Source organism: Macaca fascicularis, chromosome 18, assembly GCF_037993035.2.
Source record: "Macaca fascicularis isolate 582-1 chromosome 18, T2T-MFA8v1.1".
NCBI lineage: Eukaryota > Metazoa > Chordata > Mammalia > Primates > Cercopithecidae > Macaca > Macaca fascicularis.
The window spans coordinates 40,940,584-40,954,305 of NC_088392.1; the positions used below are offsets into that span (position 1 = coordinate 40,940,584).

The window sequence follows — 13,722 nt, forward strand, 5'->3', positions numbered from 1 at the left end:
TTCCTTTGGAAAGGGCAGGGAGGGGCAGATGGGATTTCTGGGGCCTGGAGGGGAGGAGAGCCAGGGGCAACCAGAGGGAGAGGTAGGTGGGGGTCAGGAGGTGGGTACAGAGAGATGGGAGATTCCTGGCAGAAAGCACCCTGCCTTCCTCCTTTACTCCACTCCTGACCTCTGGCTATGGCTGCTGGACTCCAAAGAGACAGGAGGGTTGGAATTATGGGCAGGGATGAGCTGGGGTGATTGGATGGAGAGAAGAAAGGTGGGATGTTCAGGGGAGAGAGAGGATGAGAAGAAGTGGAGGAAAACAGGCGCATAGAACTTTGTTGAAAATACCCCTGCGTAGCCGGGCGCAGTGGCTCACGCCTGTAATCTCAGCACTTTGGAAGGCTGAGGTGGGTGGATCACCTGAGGTCAGGAGTTTGAGACCAGCCTGGCCAACATGGCAAAACCCCATCTCTACCAAAAATATAAAAATTAGCTGGGCTTGGTGGCGGACGCCTGTAATCCCAGCTCCTTGGGAGGCTGAGGCAGAAGAATTGCTTGAACCTAGGAGGTGAAGGTTGCAGTGAGCAGAGATTGCACCACTGCGCTCCAGTCTAGACGACAAGAGTGAAACTCTGTCTCAAACAAACAAAAAACAAAAAACAAACAAACAAAAGAGGGAAAAGAAAATTTCCCTGCCAGAGAAATTTTCAACCAAGGACTTTAAGTAAGGGGCTCAGAGAGAGGCATTCAGTGATAACCTAGAAGAGCCTCCAACACCATGGGGTCACAGAGGCACGGAGAGGCGGAGGAGGTGGAGAGCATTGTAGGGTCGGGGAATGAAGGCTCTAGACAAGCCAGACCCACAATCTGGCAGGTCGGCTCAGAGGTACCAGCTGAGATGGGAAGATGACACCCTTTGCTCAGGCCATAAACAATAATTGCACCCCTCCTGTGTGTGCAGCCTTCACAGTCACAGTTAGGCTGAGGACCGGGCCAGGAGAAAGGGGTCCTTAGAATGCTATTATAAAATGTTCATGGGATGTTTTTCCATTTGTTTGTGTCTTTTTTCATGTCTTAAATAATATATTATAGTTCTCAGTATATAAGTTTTTTACTTCTTTGGTTAAGTCTATTCCTAAGTATTTCTTTTTGATGCGATTGTAAGATTATTTTCCCAATTTCCTCTTCAGATAGTGTACAGAAATAGAAAGGATTTTCATATGTTGATTATGTTTTTGGCAAATTTACTGAATTCATTTATTAGTTCTAACAGTTTTATTTTGTGTGTGTGCGTGTGTGTGTGTGTGTGTGTGTGGAGTCTTTAGGATTTTCTATAAACAAGATCATGTCATCTACAAACAGAGACAATTTTATGTCATCCTTTCAGATTTGGATGCTTTTTATTTCCTTTTCTTGTCTAATTGCTCTGGCTAGGATTTCCAGTACTATGTTGAATAGAAGTGGTAAGATTGGGGATCCTTGTGTTGTTCCTGATCTTTGATTGGAAGATTTAATATTGTGAAAATGTTCACACTATTCAAAGCAATCTGCAGATTCCATGCAATCCCTATCAAAATCCCAAGGGCATTTTAAAAACAGAAATATAGAAAACAATTCTAAGATTCACTTGGAAATATAAAAGAGCCCAAATAGCCAAAGCAATCTTGAGTGAAGAAGAACAAAGCTGGTGGCAATCACACTTCCTAATTTCAAAATGTATCCCAAAACTACAGCAATTAAAACAGTATGGTACTGGCATGAAAACAGGCATAGAGACCAATGAAACAAAATAGAGAGTGGAGAAATAAATCCACACAATTACAGTCAACTGATCTTCAACAAAGGTGCCAAGAACACACAATGGGGAAAAGACAGTCTCTTCAATAAATGGTGTTGGGAAGACTGGATATTCACACAAAGAAGAAATTATACTCTTATTTCATACCATACACAAAAATCAACTCAAAATGAATTGAAGACTTAAATATAAGACCTGAAACTGTAAAACTACTAGAAGAAAACATAAAGAAAAAGCATCTTGACGTTGGTCTGTACACTTTTTTTTTTTGGATATGACTCCAAAAGCACAGGCAACAAAAGCAAAAATAGACAAGTGGGATTGCATCAAACTAAAAAGCTTCTGCACAGCAAAGGAAATAATCAGCAGAGAGAGAGAGACAAAGTATAGAATACGAGAAAATATTTGCAAACCATACATCTGATAAAGAGTTAATGTCCAAAATGTATAAGGAACTCCTAAAACTCAATGGCAAAAAACCTAATAACTCAATTTAAAACTAGGCTAAGAATTGGAATAGACCTTTCTTCAAAGAAGACATGGAAAATGGCCAGCAGGTGTATGAAAAGATGCTCAATGTCATTAATCATCAGGGAATGCAAATTAATTAAAGCCACAATGAGATATCACCTCATACCCTGTTAGAATGGCTGTGAGCAAAAAAACAAAAGACAAGCTGGTAAGGATGTAGTGAAATTAGAACCCTTGTACACTGTTGGTAGAAATGCAAAATGGTGCATCTGCTGTGGAAAACAATATGGAGGTTCCTCAAAAACTTAAAAATAGAGCTGCCATATGATCTAGCAATCCCGCTTCTGAGTATTTATCCAAAAGAGCTGAAATCAGGATTTTGAAGAGATATTAGCACTCTCACATTCATTGCAGCTCTATTCACGATGAGGCAAGACATGGAAACAACCCAAATGTCCATCAGCAGATAAATAGATACAACGATGTGTATGTGTGTGTTGGGGGTGGGGGTGGGGAGATGAAGAGCGGTTGGTTAATGGGTACAAACATACAGATAGAAGGAATCAGTTCTAATGTTTGATGGCAGAGTAGGGTGGCTACAGTTAACAACAATGTATTGTATATTTCAAAATAGCTAGAAGAGAGGACTTGAAATGTCCCCAAGACATAGAAATGATAAATACTCGAGGTGATGGATATCCTAAATTCCCTGACCTGATCATTACACATTCTATGCATGTAACAAAATATCACATGTACCCCATAAATATGTAAAAATATTACACACCAAGAAAAATATTTTAAAGTGGTATATACATACGATGGAATACTATTCAGCCTTTACAAAGAAGGAAACTGCAATATACAACAACATGGATGAACTCTGAAGACATTACTAAATGAAATAAGCCAGTCACAGAAGAACAAATACTGCATAATTCCATTTACATTAGGTATCTAAAAGAGTCAAATTCAAAAAAGCAATGAATAGTGGTTGCCAGTGCCAGAGGCTAGGGGGAGGTGCAGATGGGGAGTCGCTAATCAATGGGTGAAAGTTTCAGTTATGCAAGATGCATATGTTCTAGAGATCTGCACAACATTATGGCTATGGATACAATACTGTATTGTACCCTTAGAAACCTGTGACGAGGGTAGATCTCATGTTCAGTATCCTTACCACAGTAAAATTAAAAATAGAAATTTAAAAATATTTAAAAAATAAAAAAAGAGCTTGCTAAGCAAATATGAGTTGTAAATAGCAGAGCAAGGAGACTTCTGCAGCTACAGATGACCAATAATCTTCTTCAATCACTCTGAAAACCACCTTCGCAGACACTATTTGTTCTTACACAATAAAAGCACACATTGAAAATTCTTCTTCATCTCTGGAAGAAGGATCTCTGATTGGCATGTTAGTTAGGGCAAAAATGGAATCAATTCCACCAAGATCTACTGGGTTCCTACCATATAGGTGCTGAGTTATGGACCAAGAAGACAAACAGAGTAGCTCCTGCTCTGCCTGCAAGGCAGGGAAATGGGGCGGTCAGATCTGGATTCCAGGATTGATTCTACCACTTGGTGGCTGTGTGGCCCTGAGCAAGTTGCCTGACTTCTTTGCTCTCCTCTGAAAAATGGGGATGATAATCTTCAGAGTGCTGTCTGAGTTAAAAGAGAAAAGAACACACGAGGCACTCGATTTAGATGGAGGCGTCCATGCCGTGAGATGCACTGTTACCGTCACTGAACACTGCTACAACGCAATGTGAAGAGGCTGGGGTGAGGATGGAGCAGTAAGGATGGAGGGCACTTCCAGTTCCCTCAGGAGGAAGCTGTTGGTGTGCTGAGCGGGGGCTACACAGAAAAGGTGACTTTAAGCTGGGCCTAGGAAGAAGTGTCAGAGACAGGAAGACAGAGAGGCAGAGATGACTCCAAATTTCAAGCTTGAGTAACTTAAAGAATGGTTAATTTGATGAGGTCAGGGTGTGAAAGGATGTCCCCAGGGACTCCCAGAGAGCTGGGTGTCCTCCAGGCTGAGGCGCCTGGGGACTGAGCATGTGCTTAATCTAAAGGAGCGTGGGGACCAAGTGAGCTTGGACCTCAGAATGAAGGGGGCCTCTGTGAGCACAAGGACCCCCAGACGGACTGGATGGTGAGGACTTTCATGTCTCCCTTAGGTTTGTCCTCAGCAAGACCCTTCACTCGGAGATGGCCTGTGGGTTTGTGTTTTACTCAGAAGTAGCAAGGAAAGCACTGCCCTGGGGGTGCAGACGCAGGGGATGGAGTGAGTGACTTGACTGAGGAAAGGCAATCGCATGGGTTCTGGGGCTGCTGCCTGGCCGCAGGGAGGCAGGCAGCATGGGTGGAGGCCTGCATGACAGCTGCACTGAGCAGGGGCTTTGGGGTGCAGTTCTGGCCACATCCTGTTGGAGGGGCCTGAGGGATGACCTGGGACAGGCGTAGTGGGCAGCTGGAAATGTGGGCCTGGGGGTGGTTCTGGGAGTGGAGCGGATCTCAGGGCAAAGTGGGTGCTGTGGATTTGGGGTCAGACATCTACATGGCCCCAGGGGGAAAGCCTAAGCTTTTCCAGCATGGAGGTGGCTGCAGCAGTGCCTTTGGCTCTGGAAACTTCCATAAGCCGGCTCAACCTGCTTTAGGGATGTAGGTCAAGCCTGGTTATGAGGCAGCAAATGACTTGAAGAATTCAGGGGCCCCCACGGAGCTGGGAAAGGCAACAGGCTGTTCACAAGGATTGATAAGATCCGTAGGGTACCCCTTAAGTCCCCATCTTTTCTTATGGCCCAGTTTTAGGGAAGCCAAGATTTCTCCTGGAAAGAGCCCTACCTGGAGTCCAGGAGCTCCAGACCAGCTCTGGCATGGGCCAGCTGTGTGTCCCTGGGCAGGACACTCAGCCCAAGTAGCCCTTTAAGATTAGGCGTGTGCTCAGCCCCTAGGCCCCATCAACCTAGATGACAACCAGCTCTCTGCCAGTTGCTGTGCTCTGGGCACCTCCTTCCAGCCTCTGGCCTCATTGTCCCTAGTGCGCTTAGCTGTCTCTCCACGCCTCGCCACCCTCCCTGCACCTTGCAGAGAAAGCAGCATGAGCACCGTTTGCAGGTGAAGAAGCCGAAACTCAGAGCAGGTAAACGCTCCGCAACGTGGTGCAGTTGACGAACAACAGAGCCAGGATCTGAACCCTGCCACAGCCCGGCCCTAGCTAGCTTGGTACATGGGGCCCTGCCCTCTTCTTTTACAAACTGGAGAAGGCCATAGGTGATTTATTTATTCTTCAAGTTTACCATGAGCATGGGATGGGTCTGTGTTTGTCAAACTGGCCCGAAAAGTTGAATGCATCCAACAAGTGTGTGTTAGGCGTGGCTCTTTGTTCTTGTCTGCACACATCTCCTGGCACCTTCCGGATCTCACACCGGAACGTTTGTACTACCTCAGGCGGTGTTAAAACTGTCCCAGCAGCCAGGGCTAGCGCTCGGCTATAGCCTTGCCTCCCTCTCGGAGGAGCAGGTGACAACAACACCAGGAGGTGTCCAGATCACGCAGAGGAAAAGTGTTGGGGCAATTCAGGTCACCGCCCTAGAACAGTGCTGCTCCCTGTCTCGAGGTGGGTTGTCCAGGGCACAGGGCAATGCAGGCAAGGATGGGAGGACCCAAGAGGCCATGTAGGCCCGCTCCTAGCCTCCATGAGGCTGCCTTCAAGTCATTCCAAAGGGTGCAAAAAGCAGAGCTGCCGGCCCTCATGGAGCTGCATTCTGAGCTCAAGGCACTTTGAGGATGAAATAAAGTCAGGAGAGGCCATTGTCTGAATCTGTGAAACAAATCTGATTTCAAGTGCATTTGTTAAGAAATGTGGTTTGGGTACATGGAGTGGCAGAGGCTCACAGGTTTACAAAGCACCCGAGAGACAACTGTGTGCTCTGTGCTAGTCTGGAATGAGCATGCTATTGTTCTATACACGGATGCTTCAAAAACACTTATAAATACACTCCCTCCCTTCTCTTAAATTGCTCTGTTATATCGTCTTTCTTTCAAAAACACAAAGATGCCCCTTGACCCCACAGCTCCCCTTCCCTGCTGCCATTCACAGAAAAACTTCTCCAAAGACTTGTCCACACTCGTGTCCTCACCTCCACTGACACCCAGGGCCCATGACCTGCTTGTTGCCAAACGCAGGACACTTTTCTGTCCTGGTCCTTTGATCTTAGGAGGCTGTTCCCTTGTGTCCCGGTAGCCCCAGCAGAGGCCTGCCGGCAGTGGGAGGGTACAACACGGGGGAGGCGCCCAGGTCCCAGTGAAGGGCTGCTGTGAGGGTTCTTACACGCCCCCTTCCTCTGCCTCTCCATCTATACTCTCTTCCTGCATGGTTCCATCCGGTCCCCAGCTTTGAGCACCAGGTGCATATTGATACTTCACAGAACCCTCCATCCCCTATCTGCATGCGGGACCTCTTCAGGATCTCTAGACCCTTCCACCCGGCCAACCTCCGGGCAGTTCCCTACGGACAGCTAACAGGCAACTCAAACATAACTGACTCTTGCTTTTCATCCCCATTCTATTTCTTATCCAGCATCCTCCATCTCAGAAAATGGGGCCACCAAGCTGGTAAATGGGGAGTCCATGTCCCCTCCTCCCTTTCCTCCATCTCACATTACTGAGTCCTGCTGGCTGTAACTCAGAAATACAACTAGAGCCTAAACGCGCTCTTCGCCCTCACTCTGAGGCTGTCTTCCAAGACACCAACCTTGTGCTGGGCAGCCTAAGCAGCCCCACTCGGCTTCCAGCTTCCACTTTTGCCCCCTTTCAATTCTCTCCCCTGACAGCAGCCAGAGGGGTGTAGAAAGTGAGTTAACAATATCTGGCAGCGCAAGCACCTGGTGAATTCCTGCTTCTCAAAAGTTCCTTGGTCATTCTTATTTCCTTCTTTTTCAGATGAAATTTAGAAGAAAACATGTTTTCATAGCATAAATAATCCAGTGGCGAACCAATCCAATCCAATTCCAAGACTGCTCATTGAGACACTTACCATAGGCCCCCCTCTGCAGCCAGTGCTCCAGATTGGAAATGGCTGAGGCCTGAGTTCACAACACCCCGCGGGGGAAGGGGGTGCTGGTTCCCTTTATGTAAACCCAACAAAGAAAGACCTGGCTTTGGGGAGCAGAAGCGCCTGCTGTTGTGCATCTCTTTGCTGAAGGATGGGGCCCTTTCTTTTTTTTTTTTTTTTTGGAGACAGAGTCTTGCTGTGTCGCCCAAGCTGGAGTGCAATGGCGTGATCTCGGCTCACTGCAGCCTCCGCCTCCCAGGTTCAAGCAATTCTCCTGCCTCAGACTCCCGAGTAGCTGGCATTAGAGGCACCCACCACCAGCCCGGCTAATTTTTGTATTTTTAGTCGAGATGGGGTTTCATCGCGTTGGCCAGGATGGTCTCGATCTCCTGACCTCAGGTGATCCACCTGCCTCAGCCTCCCAAAGTGCTGGGATTACAGGTGTGAGCTACTGTGCCTGGCCGGGATGGGTCCCTTTCTAAGTGAGTCCACCCTCATAGCTTTGTCCGGGTATCTGAGACACATTCCAGCCCTGGCACTGTCCGGCTGCGCAGGCGGCACAGGCAGTGGGTCTCTTACCTCCCTGAGGCAGGTATAGATGGGGCACACGAGCACGCGGAAGGGCTCGCCCGTGCTGCTGCGCATGGTGCCGAAGACCTCGCACAGGAAGGTGATGAAGCCCAGCCAGCGCTCCACGTCCTGCTGCTGCAGCTCCTCGCGCACCGTGAAGTCCTTCTGTGGAGGCATGAGAGACTGCATCAGCCTCCTGGGGCTGGGGAGGGGCCCGGGTGCCACCCCGCTGTGCAGAGCATCTGTTGTCTCGGGGCTGCTCCTGGGCAGCAGGCAAACCCCATGTCTTAAATGAGGATGGGGGTGCATGATTGCACTCTCTGTGGCTAGGACCACCCTGACCTGTGGCCACAACACCTCTTTTTCAGGTGTCCCCAGGTTGGGGACACAGCTTCCTTGCCTCTGGGCATTGCCCAGACCTGCTAGTCACCCTCCTTCACGGACAGCAATGCTGATGTGGGAGGATAAGGTAGAACGGGAGGTGACACCCTCCCCAGACTCAGCACTTTTGCACTTAACTCCCTGTGGCTAACCCATCTCCCTTTGCTAACCCCCAAGTCATGCCCTCTGCGTGGTAGGCTGGGGGTAACCAGAACACTGCCCACCCACACATCATCAGCAATGGCAACAGAGGGCCATGTGGGCTAGCGCTCCAGCACTGGGCTACACAGCTACAGCCCCTCCCTCAAGGGGCCTAGAGGACAGTAGGAAAATTAGAGGTATTCATTCATTCATTCATCCTTTAAAAAAATATTATTGCCCCATTGTGTGCCAGGCTCTGCACCAGGAGCTAAGATAAGACATATTCACTCATCACTGTGATATAAGAGAAGAAGGTATAAAAAGCCAAGGAGCTGGGTTTCATGGGACGGTTGCTAGGGAAGGTTTTGGGGATGGAACCATGAAATACCACAGTCATACCAGTGCTCAACAGAAAGGTTAAAACAGCTAAGGGGTGGAGACCAAGCAGGAGGCCACTGCAAGTGTCCAGGCAGGATGAAATTAAAACCTCAGTGCTCTGACAGCTGAACGGTAAGAATCTGGGGTAGCTTAAATAATATTCAGAAAGATATTTCCCCTACCTCTTGTCTTTGGTTTTGGCCATATGTCTTGCTTTGGCCAACAGAATGAGGCAGGAGTGATGGTGTGCCAGTTCTGATGTGAGGCCCTAAATATTTACGTTGACTTTCATGTTTCTTCTGTCATCCTAAGAAGACTCTCTCTGGGCTGGCCTGATGGTCCCAGGAAGAAGATGGGCAACATGTGTGACAGGGCCTCGCCTTAGTCTAGCCTAAGTCAGGTGACCCCCAACCAATCTGCACACACATCATCTAAATGCACGTTTACTGCTGTGTGCCACTGAGATTTTTATGGTTGTTTGTTCAGTCTCAATAGCAGACCAATACAGGAGTGACACAAGAGACATTGTGAAAGGCAATAGTACTTGCTAAGTGGTGGGTTGTATGGGGTGATGGAAAGGGGAGAGTCCAAGATGACGCCAAGATTCTTGGTTTGGGTGACTGTGCCACCACCAAAATAGAATATGTGAAGACAGGTTGTAGAATGTGACTCAGACCATTCCCACAGCCCAGTCCCCCTCACCACTGCTGACTTCAGCCCAGCATCCTTGACACCAGAATCTCAGCATCGCCAGAGATGGAAGGCCCTCAGAGATGACTTGGTTAACATCTGTCCCTTGTGAGTGATGAAGGTGCCATCTAGAGGTGCCTTGGTCTCCTCAGGTGGCAGGTCAGGGACTGGCTGAGAAGCCCTGCAGTGCCAGCTCTGGATGAGCCTAGGCCACAGCTTATAATGACCTGAGTCTCATCAGTTACAAAGAAGTATATACTTGTATGTGTATCTATAACTATTTTGATGTCTATATTTATACGCAATACAGTAGCAGCAGCAGCTGCTACTGGTGAGCCAGACACCGAGCCAAGGGCATTAACTGTGGTATTTTACATAGTTATCCCGATGGTCCTATAAAGCAGGTCCTATTACTGCCCCATTTTATAGACGGAGAATCTGAGGATAGAGAAGTTGTGTAACTTGCCCGTGACTATGAGCCAATGGCAGGGCTGGGATTCAGACTGACGTCAGCCTGCTCTGGAGACCAAACATTTTTTGTCCTTATGGTGTTTTTTATTTTTCAAAAAATGTTATTGTGTACATTTAAGGTATACAACATGATGCAATGGGATACATGTAGGCAGTAAAAAGGTTACTATAGTGAAGCAAACAACATAGCCATCATCTCACAGTTACCCATTTTTGTTTCATTTTGCTTTTGTGGCAAGAGCAGCTCTTATGGTGTTTTTAAATTGGAAAGTAGTGCATCAGAGCCCACGCTTAGTCACTCTCCAAGTCTGTACTTTCCATGAAGCCATTTGTCCACACTGTCCCTTGGAAGTCCAGCCATGCCTGCAGACCTCATGGGCCTCGTACTAACCCCTCGGGCCTCCTGCCTCCCCATTCCTTTCTCACTGAAGTGTCCACCTGGGAATGACTGTAGAGTTCTGCTGTTTGTCTTTCATCCAGGGTGTAAAGGGACCACAAGGGACTCCAGGGTCCCCGCAAGTGGTGGGTGCCCAGCATCTTTGACAGCTTTGTCTCTTCACCCTAGTCCAGAGCCTAGAGCAGGCAGCCTTCACAGGGGTCCCAGCTGTTCAGGGTCTTTGTGAATGAATGAATGAATGGTGGTGGCTGCCATCCCAGGGCCTGCCAAGGGCTCTGCACTACTGGGCTTGAAGTCATACGTCTTTTGGTGCTTTCATTCTCATGAACCTTTGTTTATCCCATAATATTCTTATGTAATCTGAGCAAGAGTGGGCATTACCATTCTCATTTTCAAATGGGAAAAACTGAGGCACAAGGATATTAAAAGACTTGACTAAGGCCCCACAGTACTAGAACTTGAATGAGAACTTAAGCCCCTTCTCTGCTCTGGGTTAAATGCTCTTGCCCTGGTTGTATATTGGAGTCACCTAGAGGAACTCTGAGGCTGCGGATGCTGGGACTCCACCTCAGAAAGTCTTGTGTAACTGGTCAGGGTGGGGCTGAGACACTGGTAATTTTTGACAGCTCCCCAGCTGATTCTAACGTGCAACCATGGCTGGGAACCACAACTCCAGGCCTTTATCAAATGCTAACTCGGGTGTTAAAATGGTGCCCCTCTATCAATCCCCAGCTTGTCATTGCCTTATATTCCCTAAAAATACCCATGAAGACACACATCAAAGAACCAAGTCCCACAGCAACACTGAGAAGGAAGATAACAGTTCCCCAGCAGACTCCTCCCAGACTCAGGAGGTGACATCATTAACTAAAGTGCTGTCACCAACAAACTCGGGTTGCCCAGGGGACCCAGAAGACCAAAGGCAGGGGTAGCTTGAGGCTTCAACCCCTTCCTCTATCTGTCTGTGGCTGGTAGACAGGATCTGTCAGTACTAGCAAAGCCCTGTGCCTGTGTATTAAGGCAGCTCCCATCTGCACCGCCCTTACTCCAGGCCTTGGAGTTCCAGGGCAGTGCGGGGCAGGAGGAGACTGGGTGGTATGCTGTGTCCTTTAAGGGGTGGTGCTCTCAGGCAAAGCCATCTGGGGTAGGAAAAACTTGGGGGCAGTGTGTACGAGGAACTGAAGTTTTAAACAATGGATTGCGTCTGATCAAAGAACTAGCGCTTGACTTAGTTTCTTCCTGATCATCCATGGCATCAAGACAGCATTCTGTTTTGGGCTAGCAAAGGTTACTAGGAGATTGAATGCCTGCTAAATATTGGAAATTGGATTTGAGATGAGCTCATGAAGCCACCCTCCAGCTTTAGGTCTGAGAGGGAGACTCTGCCTCAGCAGACACCAAGCTAGTCCAAGGCTGATGCACACAGCAAACACAAAAGACCAGACAGGGGTGACCTCATTCAGGATTGAGGGAGGCGCAGAGCAATACGGCATCTACACAGATATCCTGACTGGCAGAATAAAGGAGCAGTATCGTGAAAACTTAATGGAAGTGTGTAACTCTGAACATGTTAATGACAATCAACCAGATATAAATAAAATGAAAAACTCAAGTGCAAAACATGTTGGCTTGGATGTAAGGAGAATGACAATATAGATTCTATGATGTGTGAAAAGGCATTTGAAGGAAGGGATTGTGATTAGCAAAGCAACTCTCAGGCTGAAATGAAGTGTGAGACAGGAACTGGGATTAGGAGAGAGCCAATGGAAACTAGAAATCCAACAGCAAAATCAAAATGAACTGGAGGCAGTAAAGGATAGAATGGATAATGCAGAAAAAGTAATGCAGAAGATAAACTTGGAAACCGCCTAGAGAGCAGAATAGATAAATAGACCAGAAACCTGAATACAAAGATAAATAGACTAGAAACAAATGAAAAACGATAGAGAAGATAGAGAGTGGACATCTAATCTGTGAATTAGAGAAGTTTTCAAAAAGGATACCAGAATACACAGAACAAAGAGAGCAGAGAAATAAACTTTCTCATTGAAAATAAATAATAATAAAATCGTATTGACTCTTTAGGTAAAACATGTGCACAGTGTTTCAGAAGTCCCTTGCCCTGCCCCAGTTTTACTTAGCGGAAGAATTTTCTTTCCTTTTCTTTTTTCTTGCTGCTGTTGTTGTTTTTTTCTTTTTCTTTTTTGAGACAGGGTCTTGCTTTGTTGCCCAGGCTGCAGAACAGTGGCATGATTAAGGCTCACTGCAGCCTCGACCTCTTAGGCTTAAGTGATCCTTCCACAGCTAATTTTAAATTTTTTTGTAGAGACAAGGTCTCACTATGTTGCCCCCGCTGAATTTTCTTTTTTAGTTTCGCAGAGAAAGAAAAATTTAAAAACAGCTATGAAGGAACAAAAGTCACAGTCTTCTCACAAAAGAACAAAAATCTAGTTGGCCTTATACTTCTTTATTTGAGGTTAAAAATTCAGAGACATGAAGGCAATGTCTTCGTGAGTTTGAAGGGAAAAGAACAAACCTGCCTATGAGTGAAAGCAAGAGAAAGATCTTACATAAGTAAGTTCTAAAACAAATCACTCCTACATGCTTATCTTAAAAAATTCAATGCTGCAGTTGCTATGAAAAATAGTATGGCCAGCCATGCGTGGTGGCTCACACCTATAATCCCAGCACTTTGGGAGGCCGAGGCAGGTGGATCACTTGAGGTCAGGAGTTCGAGACCAGCCTGAGTAACATGGTGAAACCCTGTCTCTACTAAAAATACAAAAAATTAGCCGGGTGTGGTGGCGGGCACCTGTAATCCCAGCTACTCGGGAGGTTGAGGGAGGAGAATTGCTTGATCCCAGGAGGTGGAGGTTGCAGTGAGCTTAGGTTATGCCACTGCACCCCAGCCTGGGGGACAGAGTGAGACTCCATCTCAAAAATCAAAATAGTATGGCGATTCTTCAAAAAATTAAAAATAGAATTACTATATGATCCAGCAATTCCACTTCTGGGTATATATCCAAAGGAACTGAAAGCAGGATTTCAAAGAGATGTCAGTATGTAGCATTACTGACAAGAGGTGGGGGCAACCCAGGCATCCACCCACAGATGAATGGATCAACAATACGTGATATATATATACAGTGGAATATTATTCAGCCTTAAAAACAGAAAGAAATTCTGACATGTGCTGCAACATGAATGAACCCTCAGCACATTATGCAAAGTGAAATAAGCCAGTCAAAAAAGACAATACTGCATGATTTCACTTACACAGGTATCTAAAGTAACCAAACCCATACATAGAAACGACAGTAGAATGGTGGTTGCAAGGGGCTGGGGAGAGGGGGACATGGGGGTTAATAGGTAGAGAGTTTCAGTTTT

General features: G+C 46.8%; 1 protein-coding gene across 28 annotated transcripts in view; it reads right to left on the minus strand.

The window, feature by feature from the left end:
- Window positions 1-13,722, minus strand: part of CTIF (cap binding complex dependent translation initiation factor) — a 339,224-nt gene that overhangs the window by 38,565 nt on the left and 286,937 nt on the right. For 24 of the 28 annotated variants that reach the window (XM_074022308.1, XM_065533854.2, XM_005586749.5 and 21 more), the window contains one exon: window positions 7,887-8,042. The exons of the other annotated variants lie outside the window; for them this stretch is intronic. In XM_074022308.1, coding sequence (XP_073878409.1) covers window positions 7,887-8,042 — 156 coding nt within the window. The remainder of the gene's footprint in view (window positions 1-7,886; window positions 8,043-13,722) is intronic. 28 annotated transcript variants of the gene reach the window in all.